Source organism: Salvelinus fontinalis, chromosome 19 (genome assembly GCF_029448725.1).
Source record: "Salvelinus fontinalis isolate EN_2023a chromosome 19, ASM2944872v1, whole genome shotgun sequence".
Taxonomy (NCBI): Eukaryota; Metazoa; Chordata; class Actinopteri; order Salmoniformes; family Salmonidae; genus Salvelinus; species Salvelinus fontinalis.
The window spans coordinates 8,599,480-8,614,614 of NC_074683.1; the positions used below are offsets into that span (position 1 = coordinate 8,599,480).

At 42.6% G+C, this 15,135-nt stretch overlaps 1 protein-coding gene across 1 annotated transcript in view; it reads left to right on the forward strand.

The window, feature by feature from the left end:
• The first annotated feature begins 1,112 nt into the window (after positions 1 to 1,112).
• LOC129816315 (cordon-bleu protein-like 1) overlaps positions 1,113 to 15,135 on the forward strand; it is a 36,413-nt gene continuing 22,390 nt past the window's right edge. The window contains exons 1-2 of the mRNA XM_055870633.1: positions 1,113 to 1,526; positions 1,759 to 1,845. Of these exons, the coding sequence (XP_055726608.1) occupies positions 1,486 to 1,526; positions 1,759 to 1,845 (128 nt within the window). The 5' untranslated portion in view covers positions 1,113 to 1,485. The remainder of the gene's footprint in view (positions 1,527 to 1,758; positions 1,846 to 15,135) is intronic.

Consider the following 15,135-nt stretch of genomic DNA (forward strand, 5'->3'; position numbering starts at 1 on the left):
AAGAACAATGTTCAATTTCTGACACAATAAAGCTACGTTTGGTAAAAATGGGGTATGTGGATGATGGTCATGCTTAGGCAAAAACTATACATGGAAATAAGTAGCTACAGTTTACATTTTTTTTTGTTATTTCATGAAATATATATATATATTATTTTTAGAAAAGGGGCGTTTTTCCCAAGTACTGGGGTAACATGGGAAAAACATGTATCTAAAAAATAACTGTAACCCAATGAAGTTACTTGTCGATGGTTTGGGCATGATTTGAAATATGGTAATTTAGGTACCACTGACTTGCATTGGGTCACCTTAAATGTTACTGCTTTATTAAAAACGGATTACAATGTGTATCTGTAAACAAGTGGTTGTTTATCTTTAGGCTTTCCTAATGGTATATATAACTTTTTCTAAATTACAAAATATTAGATCAACTTAACTTTGTTTTGTTAGAGTGACAATGTTTTGTTTGTTGAGACAGATACCATTTTTAGTTGAGAAAGAGCATTGGTAGCCAGAGAAAGTGTTGAAAAAAAATGCTGGTGACGTGGTTTCTGTGAGAATTATTGGGGCAATTACCCCGGGTGGTTAGTTACCCTACGTTATCTTATAGTAGGTATATTTAGGGAATTGCAATAGGCCTATTATAACATTTAGGCTATTTCAAAAGTATAAATGTAAACGCGAATTGTTCACTTCAGATGTTGAAAATACTAATGAAAGTCATACGGCTCCTTCAATAAATTCAATTGGCTCCCTCGATAAAGTTTCACATACACTTAGTGAACAAAACAATAAGAACACCTTCTTAATATTGATGCACTTAAATATTTTGTCTTTCCCGTTCACACATACACACTCGTTTCAAGGCTTAAACGTCCTTCTTTAACCTCTCCCCTCCACTTTATCTACACTGGTTGAAGTGATATCAGTAAGTATCATCGCTTTCGCCTGGTCAGTCTTCCTTGGAAAGAGAAGGTGTTCCTAAAGTTAGCACTTAGTGTACATATTTCCAATGCTGCTTTAAACTAATAAAAAAGCGAAACGTTTGTAGCCTATTCCTTCTGGGATGGAGCGATGAAATCAATCACCGCTGGGAGGAAAACTAGGGCAGTAAGGTATTCGACGCCCCACGAAAGGCTATTTGCACACTGAGTCGTCGTGCAAAGCATCTACAGTACCCATAAGCTTACGTTTGGACGCCGATTTTTTTTAGTTGCTCTGCATTCGACGGAGAACTTGGCATCCGTAGCATTGTGTCACAACTTTGATATGTTAACTGCTGGCTAAACGGGAAAGACTGGGTTGTGCTGGCGGCGTATTGGAACAGAGCAGTGACTGTTGTTTTGAACCAAGAGTTGGAGGTAAAAGTGGGAGTTCCAGAATTCATAAGAACGCGGAGTAGCCTAATGGATCACTGAACGAATGAAAAGTCTACGGTATATTTTGTACGGTATAAGTCATTTTTTGAATCCCTAATAAAGACTGATGAAAGTTGACAGCTGCTCGGAGGGGCAGGGCCATTCATGGTAAGAGATGTCGAGTTACAGAATGATCATAAGGAAATTGTACTTTAATGTCTGTCCCGCTTTGTAAGTCTGGCAAAAGTTATCCGGAGAAACTATGACTTCATTGTTAATAGGGTTCGCCCATCCGCAGCAGGCACTCGGTGGTTTTGGGACAGCTATAGATGTAAACCTGTACATTTTTGTTGTTATGATGAAATATGAATAATTGTGTGTTTTGCTTGCCTTTCATTAGTCCGAGGGATTTAGTTAAACCTATGCAGCTAGACATGGAAGAAAATGGGTCCCAAGGAACTCCACGACGACGACTCTCTGGCTCTAGGTACAGTATGTGGATTCATTATGGGTACTAGGATCAGAGGGTTCCTGTGTGAGAACTGTCAGCTGTCAGTTTTTCTTAGCTGTAGTCTACTACATTATTGTTCACTTCAGGATAGAAATTGTCACCATTATTTGGAGGTGTTTTAAAATGCTTAGATTGATGATGACACTTAAAACTCGTGTATATTAGATCATTTATTGTGGAATTCTTGAGATGACATCAGTTGGAAAATATGGGACTTTTGTAGTCCATGCATGGTGTCTTATGTCATTCCAAACCCTTATTCTATTCAAACCTTTTACAAAGCTTCACTGGGATTCCATCCCTTCTATGCCATTATCTACCCCCCCCCCCCCCCACACACACAAAGACAATGTTGCAATACATTTTCTAGACACATGTTACAAGCAAATTGCAATTGAATGAAATTACATAATTGCACGTCTAAGACAAAGGGTTTGACTAATTTAATAGTCCCCAACCAGAGGGGATAGATGTACATCGGCTATATTGAGTAATTGTAGTCAGTAACTGAAGTAACAGTTGTTGCAGACATTTCAGTAACCTTTGAACTCCACTCATTTCCTGCCTTCTGAGTTGTTCTGAGAAATTGCCTTGACCACATGTTGGGGTCATGGGAAGCATTTTGGAGGAAAACCAGTGTGCATCTCATGTGCATTATAATCAACGTCTGGTTATTTATTTATATTCTGAAGTATTTTGGTCAATAATTGTATGGATGGATGATCTCATAGATATATCATCATATTTAAGTCTCAATATGGAAAACTCAACAACTGTGGAGAAATGGAAACTTCACATGAATTGCTATTAAACCCTCAAATTCTGCATCTCATTCCTAATTAAAATCACAATAAATCTGCAGGCCTGTGTTGCATGCCAAGGGAGTGGGCAGTGACTTTCTAAAAGCTTGCAAAGAACTTTGGAAAACTCACTCCCAAGTTTAAGAGCAAACGCCTCCGACCAACTGGAATACAGTCAGCTGACATAATCTTCAAGTAACCGGTCTTGAACCAAATATATGGGAAATTCCACACGGTCACAGATATAACACTTTTAAAGAGATCCTCGTGGACTCTTATTTATTTGACATTTAATTTTAGGCAAAAGACACGTTTAGACCTCTCCTCACGGATCATTGTGTTTCACCACCAGTGGTTATTTTTGGGATAGGTGCTTATCACAAACTCCACATAACCACACAGTAATCTATTGGATCAAGTGCTGTAGTTTCAACATGACCCTTTTGATATGTCGTTGTAGAATTGTGTAATTCGGTAGCAGAGCCCCTCTCTGGCTTTCCAGAGTAGCAGACTACCCAATTCAGTCTGTGGTTTGTCTGTTATTTGGAAATGAAAGCCGCTCTCCATGAGCTGTTGTTGGGGGGGGGTACATGTGTGCCGGGTTTATTTGTGGCTTCTCATACTTTGAGCCACAACTGCTTCTGAAAATCCACCCCGCTTTTCAAGTGCAATGACTTATGGAGACATCATGTGGCCATCCACGCCATGCTACATTTGTTATCCTGCTACAGACCCTTTCAAAACACATGCCCTTGTCCAAGGGTGGCAGTTTGTAGTACACACAAACATGCATAGCTCTATGAACACAGTGAATTTCACTTGAGGATTTTCCAAATTAACCTCAACTAAATAATTGTATGTCTAGTTCTGCTTTGGCCGTTGGAAAAGTTACTTAATGTCTGCTAAAAGACAGTATCATTTTGTCACAGCAGCATCTGTTTGCAATGACATCTGGTCTCATTTTGAAATTCTTCGCTTGGCAACTTTGCATTTCTGAGTAGAGCTGCACATACAGTGCCTTCAGAAAGTAGTCATACCCCTTGACTTTTTCCAGATTTTGTTGTGTTACAGCCCGAATTCAATTAAATTCATTGAATAATTTGAGATATTGTGTCACTGATACCCCAAAATGTCAGCGGAATTATGTTTTTAGAAATGTTTACAAATTGATTAAAAATGAAAACCTAAAATGTCTTGAGTCGATAAGTATTCAACCCTTTTGTTATGACAAGTCTAAATATGTTCAGGAGTAAAAATGTGCTTAACAAATCACGTAAGTTGCATGGACTCACTCTATTTGCAATAATAGTGTTTATTGCACATAGAGTGGGGTACAAAGATGACTACTCCATCTCTGTACCCCACACATAAAATTATCTGTAAGGTCCCTCAGTCGAGCAGTGAATTTCAAGCAGAGATTCAACCACAAAGAGCACGGAGGTTTTCCTATGGTTTGTTATGAAGGGCACCTATTGGCAGATGGGTAAAAGAAAGCAGACACTTAATATCCCTTTGAGCATGGTGCGGTTATTAATTTTACACTTTGGATGGTGTATCAATACACCTAGTCACTACGAAGATACAGGCGCCCTTCCTAAATCAGTTGCCGCAGAGGAAGGAAACCGCTCAGGGATTTCACCATGAGGCCAATGGTGATTTTAAAACAGAGTTGAGTGGTTGTGAGAGGAGAAAACTGAGGATGGATCGACAGCGTTGTAGTTAATCCACAATACTAACTTAAATGACAGAGTGAAAAGGATTAAGGCTGTACAAAATACAAATATTCCAGAACATGCATCCTGTTGACAATAAGGCACCAAATGAATACTTCGAAAAATGTGGCAAAGAAATTAACTTTTTGTCCTGAATACAAAGCATTATGTTTGGGGCAAATCTGAAACAACACCTCACTGAGTACCACTCTTCATATTTTCAGGAACAGTGTTGGCTGCCTACTGTTATGTATGCCTGTCATCAACAAGGACTAAGGAGTCTTTTTCAGGATAAAAATAAATGGAATAGAGCTAAGCACAGGCAAAATCCTAGAGGAAAACCTGGTTCACTCTGCTTTCCACCAGACACTGCAAGACAAATTCACCTTTCAGCAAGACAATAACCTAAAACACAAGGCCAAATATGCACTGGAGTTGCTAACCAAGACAAAATTGAAGGTTCTTGAGGAGCCTAGTTACAGTTTTGACTTAAATCGTTATAAGAATCTATGGCAAGACTTAAAAATGACTGTCAAGCAATGATCAACAACCAATGTGACAGAGCATGACAATTTAAAACAAATATATATTTATTGTATTGTACAATCCAGGTGTGTAAAGCTCTTAGACTTACCCAGAAAGACACAACTGTAATCGCTGCCAAAGGTGTTTCTAACATGTGTTGACCCAGGGGGTTGAATAGTTATCTAATCAAGATATATTAGTGTTTTTTTTCTCCATTAATTACAAAAGTAAATAAAACATTTCTTCCACTTTGACATGAAATAGTATTTTGTGCAGATTGTTGACAAAAAATGATAAATCCATTTTAATCCCACTTTGTAACACAACAAAATGTGGAGAAAGTCTTGGGATGTGAATACTTTCTGAAGGCTATACAGGCCTATACAAATGTAGGATCTTGATTTGTATCACCCTGTTGCAGGAGAACTTTCCTGAAATGCAGGAAATGTCAAACTTGTATTGTAAAAAGGCTTCTGACGTTTTAATTTCCATTTGGACATTTCAGAGTTGAGTTTTCCGTTTGAAAAATGTATCAGCCCCTACAAAAATGTCCATTAGTTATAATGCACATAGTAATTCACACTTCCTGTTGCTGCAGGATTATTTTCCTGTTGTAGCAAACTGCTGTAGCAAAGATCCTACATCTGTACAGGAAAGGAGTGCAGAAGGAGGATGGATGGTTTATAGATTTTCCTCCATGACAGTTGAGTGTTTTATTGGTGACATTCCTCTCCCTATCCTCCCAGCTATGTGAAGCCTTTGCAGATAATGAGAGACACCTTTTTACCATGATCTCACATTGCAGGCTTCCCTCGGAGTGGAGCCGAGTGTGGAATTGGTGAAGGTATTGTGAATCCCCGCAGCTGTTTCCAGACACTTTAGCAGTCCAAGGGCACAGCTGCATTTGAATTCAGCAGCTTTATTCCCATTTAACTGCATCTAGTGAAGATATCATACGTCTAGACCCTGGCAAATGAGATCACTGTCACACATTGTAGAGGCTTAACTATTTGGACGTTTCTGTTTTAGGTCTTCTTCTGTTCTGAGTTGAAACTTTGCAGGAGTATAAATGGATTGGGTATCTGCAAATATTTGGACAATTAATTAAGCTCACAGTAGCACTATTCAAAGTGGTTGAAGGCTATGTCGAGAGGGGTGGGCTGAATTCTACAACAGATGATAAATATTAGGAAAATATAGCTGCAAGCTGAAATCATTGGGGTCAAAGTTAAGGCCCTATAACCATATTTTGTGTTATACCGCCAGAATTTAGCATACTGGCAGCAGTACGCCCTTATAACGAGCTACTGCACACCCATGTTTTCCATGGTAGAAGTTATAGGTCTTTGAGACTAAAGTGTTCCCTGTGAGGAGAGGAACTTGTGAAACTAATACTGCAATTTCAAATCCAAGTTTGCTATTTCAAACTACTTTGATTAGTACAACTGTGAGCTTAATAATTGTCCAAATATTTGCAGAGACCCAATCCTTTGATACTCCTGCAAAGTTTCAACTCCGAACAGAAGAAGACCTAAAACAGAAACGTGCAAATAGTTGAGCCTCTACAAACAGAAGTGTTATAAGTCTAGACCCTGGCAAATGAGATCTTCACTGGATGCAGTTAAAGGGAAATAAAGATACTAATGGAAGGTTATGATAGCATAGACAAAAACCCTCAGAGTTCTAGCATTTGCAACATTTTCCCCTTGAAACTTTCCTGAGGGATAAAAGCCTCTCTGTTCAGCCAGGAAAAGAGTCTCCAATTGAGCCAAGAACTACTGTAGGTTACAAATTAAACACACAACACTGTCAAAAAACTCTGAAAGCCAATAGAGGACAGCATGTGTCATTCCCTCACTAAATGCGATGAACTTATATGAAAATGAACACATTTCTAAATAACTTTTCAATACAGAATAGTATATACTGTGTTTTGATACAGCATTTGTGCGATTTAGGCCTAAACATTTGTACAATGTTGTTTATCACATTATTTACAATACTGTTTGAAAGACTCAATAGAGTAGATAAAGATATCACACAGGCCTTGTTGTTTGTAGTTTCTGTGAAGAGGTCAGTGGCATTCCAACGGCCACCCACACCACTCATAGCAACGGCATTAAATGTAAAGGAGAGGCGAAATCACTGAATTTGGCCAGTAGGAAAATGAAAAACGTATTCTAACAAAAAAAGGAATTGAGACCTTACGACAAGCTTGTGTTTGCTAAGCCCGTCAGGTCTTGGGAATACAGAGGCTTTTATGTCTTGTGGATGGGTTGCTTTATGCCTCAGAGGGCTAAAACAGACAGTGGCCATCATCCAGAGAACAGGGAATAATGGGTCGTCTTTGTTGTGCAGTTGAAGCCAATGCACTGACCGTAAATACCAATGAGGGCTTATTACTGGAGCTGTACTGGGTTAGTATACAAAATCAGTCAACTATATGTTCAAATTTCGCCAAACGAATTGGTAGGCTTGGCTATTCCAGGAATTTATGTGCTCGTTTTTGATACTAGAGAGAGCACGTATTCAACACAGATCCCACGCAATAGCTCTGTGCAAATGGCGTCACAGTGCCTGGAGAATACAAATAGTCAATACTGTGTATGAAGTCTTGGCCCGTGTTTTGTTTCTGTTGTGTACTCTTCCAACACATAACAGTTGGAAGCCACCTACCATCCACCTTCATAACAGAGCCTTTTGTGTTAAAAAGGTCAGAGAAAAATAGAAGGACAGGGCTGAATAAAAGTATGTGAAGCAAATCTCTAGATGGCGCTATTCTTGCACACATTATCATTTACCAGTTGTTCATTCAGTATATTGAATATGTCACAGAAGCAGACATTTCGCAGCCATTAACCTAATGGTTACAAATGTGAGAAATATGTATCTTTCATAATGAATGCTAGTGTATGGCACTGTGGCCCATGTATCATTTATTTTTATTTTTGGATTTCCTCTGTGTCTTTTACATGGAAAACTGTAATCACAAAGCAAGATCTTTGTTAATGTTCCCATATAAAGCTCTTGGCCCTTTGACATTTTGTAAAGCTCCAGTGCATGTGATGAGCATCAGGGGAGACCGCAAAGCAACAGGCTAATGCTTCTTTGATAAACACTCCTGTATAGACAATGCAGCATTGTCTCATAAAAGAATGAATGCAGTGTGATTATATATTATAATTATGACTCAAGGGGAAAAGTGCTTTCTTCTGCATTTTTATGTAAATGTTGACCTCACAGAAAGGACAAACTTGTTCCTCTTTTTCAGTAGCGTACACATTTTACATACACTCTTAGAAAAAAGGTTTCCAAAAGAGTTTGACTATCCCCATAGGAGACCCCTTTTTGGGTCCAGATAAAACCGTTTTTGGTTCCAGGAAGAACTCTTGGGTTCCATGTAGAACCCTCTATGAAAATGGTCCTAAATGGAACCCCAAAAGGTTATACCATGAACAAAAAAGGGGTCTCCTATGGGGACAGGCGAAAAAAACCTTTTTAGGTTCTAGATGGCACTTTTTTTGATAGGAGTTTAGGCAGCTGAAGCTTATGTGTATTTGATGGGTTTACAGTGCATTCAGAATGTATTCAGATCTCTTGACTTTTCCCACATTGTAACATTAAAGCCTTATTCTAAAATTGATTTAAAATTGTGTTTTTCCCCTTATCTACGCACAATACCCCATAATGAAAAAACCAAAACAGGTTTTAAGATTTTTTTTGCAAGTGTATTATTAAAAAACAAAACATCACATTTACATAATTATTCAGAACCTTTCGAGTCTTCTTGTAGACCTATCGGCTGCCTTTGATACTGTGAACCATCAGATCCTCCTCTCCACCCTCTCCGAGCTGGGCATCTCCGGCGCGGCCCACGCTTGGATTGCGTCCTACCTGACAGGTCGCTCCTACCAGGTGGCGTGGCGAGAATCTGTCTCAGCACCACGTGCTCTCACCACTGGTGTCCCCCAGGGCTCTGTTCTAGGCCCTCTCCTATTCTCGCTATACACCAAGTCACTTGGCTCTGTCATATCCTCACATGGTCTCTCCTATCATTGCTATGCAGACGACACACAATTAATCTTCTCCTTTCCCCCCTCTGATAACCAGGTGGTGAATCGCATCTCTGCATGTCTGGCAGACATATCAGTGTGGATGACGGATCACCACCTCAAGCTGAACCTCGGCAAGACGGAGCTGCTCTTCCTCCCGGGGAAGGACTGCCCGTTCCATGATCTCGCCATCACGGTTGACAACTCCATTGTGTCCTCCTCCCAGAGTGCTAAGAACCTTGGCGTGATCCTGGACAACACCCTGTCGTTCTCAACTAACATCAAGGCGGTGACCCGTTCCTGTAGGTTCATGCTCTACAACATTCGCAGAGTACGACCCTGCCTCACGCAGGAAGCGGCGCAGGTCCTAATCCAGGCACTTGTCATCTCCCGTCTGGATTACTGCAACTCGCTGTTGGCTGGGCTCCCTGCCTGTGCCATTAAACCCCTACAACTCATCCAGAACGCCGCAGCCCGTCTGGTGTTCAACTTTCCCAAGTTCTCTCACGTCACCCCGCTCCTCCGCTCTCTCCACTGGCTTCCAGTTGAAGCTCGCATCCGCTACAAGACCATGGTGCTTGCCTACGGAGCTGTGAGGGGAACGGCACCTCCGTACCTTCAGGCTCTGATCAGGCCCTACACCCAAACAAGGGCACTGTGTTCATCCACCTCTGGCCTGCTCGCCTCCCTACCTCTGAGGAAGTACAGTTCCCGCTCAGCCCAGTCAAAACTGTTCGCTGCTCTGGCACCCCAATGGTGGAACAAACTCCCTCACGACGCCAGGTCAGCGGAGTCAATCACCACCTTCCGGAGACACCTGAAACCCCACCTCTTTAAGGAATACCTAGGATAGGATAAAGTAATTCTTCTAACCTCCCCCCCCCTTAAAAGAGTTAGATGCACTATTGTAAAGTGGTTGTTCCACTGGATATCATAAGGTGAATGCACCAATTTGTAAGTCGCTCTGGATAAGAGCGTCTGCTAAATGACTTAAATGTAATGTAATGTTGTATATGACCCTAAAAGCTTGGCACACCTGTATTTTGGCAGTTTCTCTCAAGCTCTGTCAGGTTGGATGGGGAGTGTTGCTGCACAGCTATTTTCAGTTCTCTCCAGAGATGTTTGATCAGGTTCAAGTCGAGGCTCTGGCTGGGCCACTCAAGGACATTCAGAGACTTGTGCCGAAGCCATCCCTGCTTTTTCTTGGCTGTATATGCTTAGTCATTGTCTTGTTAGAAGGTGAACCTGCTCTGGAACAGGTTTTCATCAAGGATCTCTCGGTACTTCTCGCCGTTCATCTTTCCCTCGATCCTGACCATTCTCCCAGTCCATAGCGCTGAAAAACATCCCCACAGTCTGATTCTGCCACCACCATGCTTTATTGTAGGGATGGTGTCAAGTTTCCTCCAGACGTGACGCTTGGCATTCAGACCAAAGAGTTCAATCTTGGTTTCATCAGACCAGAGAATCTTGTTTCTCATGGTCTTAGTATTTCAGGAGCCTTTTGGAAAACTCCAAGCAGACTGTCATATGCCTTTTACTGAGGAGTGGCTTCCGTCTGGCCACTCTACCATAACGTCCTGATTGGTGGAGTGCTGCAGAGATGGTTGTACTTCTAGAAAGTTCTCCGGAGTGACCATCGGGTTCTTGGTCACCTCTCTGACCCTTCTCCCCCGATTGCTCAGTTTGGCCGGGCGGCCAGCTCTAGGAAGAGTCTTGGTGGTTCCAAAATTTTTCCATTTTAAAAATGAGGGAGGCCACTATGTTCTTGGGAACCTTCAATGCTGCAGACATTTTTGATACCCTTTAGCTCTGACATGCATTGTCAACTGTGGGACCTTTATACAGGCAGGTGTGTGCCTTTCCAAATCATGTCCCATCAATTGAGTTTACTACAGGTGGACTCCAATTAAGTTGTAAAAACATCTCAGGGATGATCAATGGAAACAGGATGCACCCAAGCTCAATTTCGAGTCGCATAGCAAATCAAATCAAAGTTTATTTGTCACGTGCGCCGAATACAACGGGTCCAATACAACAGAATACTTAGTGAAATGCTTACTTATAGGCTCTAACCAATAGTGCAAAAAAGGTGTTAGGTGAACAATAGGTAAGTAAAGAAATAAAACAACAGTAAAAAGACAGGCTATATACAGTAGCGAGTCTATAAAAGTAGCGAGGCTACATACAGACACCGGTTAGTCAGGCTGATTGAGGTAGTATGTACATGTAGATATGGTTAAAGTGACTATGCATATATGATGAACAGAGAGTAGCAGTAGCGTAAAGGAGGGGGTGGTGGGTGGCGGGACACAATGCAGATAGCCCGGTTAGCCAATGTGCGGGAGCACTAGTTGGTCAGCCCAATTCAGGTAGTATGTACATGAATGTATAGTTAAAGTGACTATGCATATATGATAAACAGAGAGTAGCAGCAATGTAAAAAGGGGGGTTGGGGGGGCGGGGGGGGGGTTGTGCACACTGCAAATAGTCCGGGTAGCCATTTGATTACCTGTTCAGAAGTCTTATGGCTTGGGGGTAAAAACTGTTGAGAAGCCTTTGTCCTAGACTTGGCACTCCGGTACCGCTTGCCATGCGGTAGTAGAGAGAACAGTCTATGACTGGGGTGGTTGGGGTCTTTGACAATTTTTAGGGCCTTCCTCTGACACCGCCTGGTGTAGAGTTCCTTGATGGCAGGCAGCTGAGCCCCAGGGATGTACTGGGCCGTACGCACCTCCCTATGGGCCGTACGCACTACACTCTGTAGTGCCTTGCGGTCAGACGCCGAGCAATTGCCGTACCAGGCAGTGATGCAAGCAGTCAGGACGCTCTCGATGTTGCAGTAGAACCTTTTGAGGATCTCAGGACCCATGCCAAATCGTTTTAGTTTCCTGAGGGGGAATAGGCTTTGCCGTGCCCTCTTCATGACTGTCTTGGTGTGTTTGGACCATTCTAGTTTGTTGTTGATGTGGACACCAAGGAACTTGAAGCACTCAACCTGCTCCACTACAGCCCCGTCGATGAGAATGGGGGCGTGCTCGGTGCTCCTTTTCCTGTAGTCCACAATCATCTCCTTCGTCTTGGTTACGTTAAGGGATAGGTTGTTACTCTGGCACCACCCGGCCAGGTCTCTGACCTCCTCCCTATAGGCTGTCTCGTCGTTGTCGGTGATCAGGCCTAACACTGTTGTGTCATCTGCAAACTTAATGATGGTGTTAGAGTCGTGCCTGGCCATGCAGTCGTGGGTGAACAGGGAGTACAGGAGGGGACTGAGCATGCACCCCTGGGGAGCTCCAGTGTTGAGGATCAGCGTGGCAGATGTGTTGATACCTACCCTCACCACCTGTGGGCGGCCCATCAGGAAGTCCAGGATCCAGTTGCAGAGGGAGGTGTTTAGTCCCAGGTTCCTTAGCTTAGTGATGAGCTTTGAGGGTACTATGGTGTTGAACGCTGAGCTGTAGTCAATGAATAGCATTCTCACGTAAGTGTTAATTTTGTCCAGGTGGGAAAGGGTAGTGTGGAGTGCAATAGAGATTGCATCATCTGTGGATCTGTTTGGGCGGTATGCAAATTGGAGTGGGTCTAGGGTTTCTGGGATAATGTTGTTGATGTGAGCCATTACCAACCTTTTCAAAGCACTTCATGGCTACGGACGTGAGTGCTACGGGTCGGTAGTCATTCTTGGGACACAGGGACTATGGTGGTCTGCTTGAAACATGTTGGTATTACAGACTCAATCAGGGACATGTTGAAAATGTCAGTGAAGACACCTGCCAGTTGGTCAGCACATGCCCGGAGCACACTTCCTGGTAATCAGTCTGGCCCCACAGCCTTGTGTATGTTGACCTGTTTAAAGGTCTTACTCACGTCGGTTACGGAGAGCATGATCACACAGTCGTCCCGAACAGCTGATGCTCTCATGCATGCCTCAGTGTTGCTTGCCTCGAAGCGAACATAGAAATGATTTAGCTCGTCTGGTAGGCTCGTGTCACTGGGCAGTTCGTGTCTGTTCTTCCCGTTGTAGTCTGTAATAGTTTGCAAGCCCTGCCACATAAGCCGAGCGTCGGAGCCGGTGTAGTATGACTCAATCTTAGCCCTGTTTTGGCGCTTTGCCTGTTTGATGGTTCATCGCAGGGCATAGCAGGATTTCTTGTAAGCTTCCGGGTTAGAGTCCCGCACCTTGAAAGCGGCAGCTCTACCCTTTAGCTCGATGCGAATGTTGCCTGTAATCCATGGCTTCTGGTTGGGGTATGTACGTACAGTCACTGTGGGGGGGACGTCCTCGATGCACTTATTGATAAAGCCAGTGACTGATGTAGTGTACTCCTCAATGCCATTGTAAGAATCCCGGAACATGTTCCAGTCTGTGATAGTAAAACAGTCCTGTAGTTTAGCATCTGCTTCATCTGACCACTTTTTTATAGACCGAGTCACTGGTGCTTCCTGCTTTAATTTTTGCTTGTAAGCAGGAATCAGGAGGATAGAGTTGTGGTCGGATTTACCAAATGGAGGGCGAGGGAGAGCTTTGTACGCATTTCTGTGTGTGGAGTACAGGTGATCTAGAATTTTTTTCCCTCTGGTTGCACATTTAACATGTTGATAGAAATTTGGTAGAACTGATTTAAGTTTCCCTGCATTAAAGTCTCTGGCCACTAGGAGTGCCGCCTCTGGGTGAGTGGTTTCCTCTTTGCTTATACAGCTGACTGAGTGCGGTCTTAGTGCCAACATCTGTCTGTGGTGGTAAATAAACAGCCACGAAAAGTATAGCTGAAAACTCTCTAGGCAAGTAGTGTGGCCTGCAATTTATCACAATATACTCTACTTCAGGTGAGCAAAATCTAGAGACTTCCTTAGATTTCGTGCACCAGCTGTATGCACAGACCCCCCCCCCCCCCTCGTTTTACTGGAGTGTGCTGTTCTATCTTGCCGGTGCAGAGTATATCCCGCTAGCTGAATATCCATGTCGTCATTCAGCCACGATTCCGTGAAACATAGGATAGAAAGTTTTTGATGTCCCGTTGGTAGGATATTCGTGATCGTACCTCGTCTAATTTATTGTCCAATGATTGCACGTTGGCGAGTAGTATTGACGTTAACGGCAGCTTTCCCAGTCGCCTTCTCCGGGTCCTGACCAGGCATCTTTGTCCTCTGTACCTGCGTCGCTTCCTCTTGCAAATAACGGGGATGTCAGCCCTGTGGGGTGTTTGGAGAATGTCTTGTGCGTCGTCCTTGTTGTAGAAAAAATCTCTAATCCGAGGTGAGTGATCTCTGTCCTGATATCCAGAAGCTCTTTTTTGCCATAAGATACGGTAGCAGAAACATTATGTACAAAATAAGTTACAAATAACGTGAAAAAAACACATAATAGCACAATTGTTTGGGCGCCCATAAAACTGCTGCCATTTCTTCCGGAACCATTTTACAGGGCCTGAATACTTATGTAAATAAGGTATTTCAAATTATTATTATTATTTTTTAACTTGTAAAGATTTCTAAACTTGTTTTCACTTTGACAATATGGGGTGTTTTCTGTAGATGGATGAGGATTAGAATTTAAAAAAATCCATTTTAGAATAACATGCTGACCAGACCGGACATGTCGCGTGCGCAAGCGTTGCAAAATAAATTTAGAACTCCATTTTATTCAATTATTGCATCCACACTGCTCGCGCGCACCAACGAGCGTCTGCGTTGCCAAAGGCTAAAATAGAAGTCATTCCTATTTCTGACGCAGATCACGCTGCAAGTCCTGCCTCTCCCATCTCCTCATTGGTTTATAGAAGCAGGTACCCACGTGCCATCTCCTCATTGGTTATACCCACGTGGGCGATTGAAAGACAAAATGTTTTGCCGGTCGTCATGGTAAAAGTGTAAGTTAGATACCAATCACCATATAAGTTCAAAGATGAAGGAGGAGCGATACCTAGAAACGATTTGGCTAGCTAATTAACGTTAGCTAGCAAGTGCAAGCTAACTAGCTAAATTGCCATACATGTTTAATGCTTTTCGACCTGGTCCCAAATGAATGTAATTGGTTCAGAGTTTGTTTTGATATTTTAACCTGTGTGTCATGCTCTTTTTTGGTGTAGCGGGGGCAAAATACATTTATGCACGATAGCGCACGATAGTGCACGCGCGCAGCCGGTTTGGGTTCCGTGTAAGGCTGTAACTTAACAA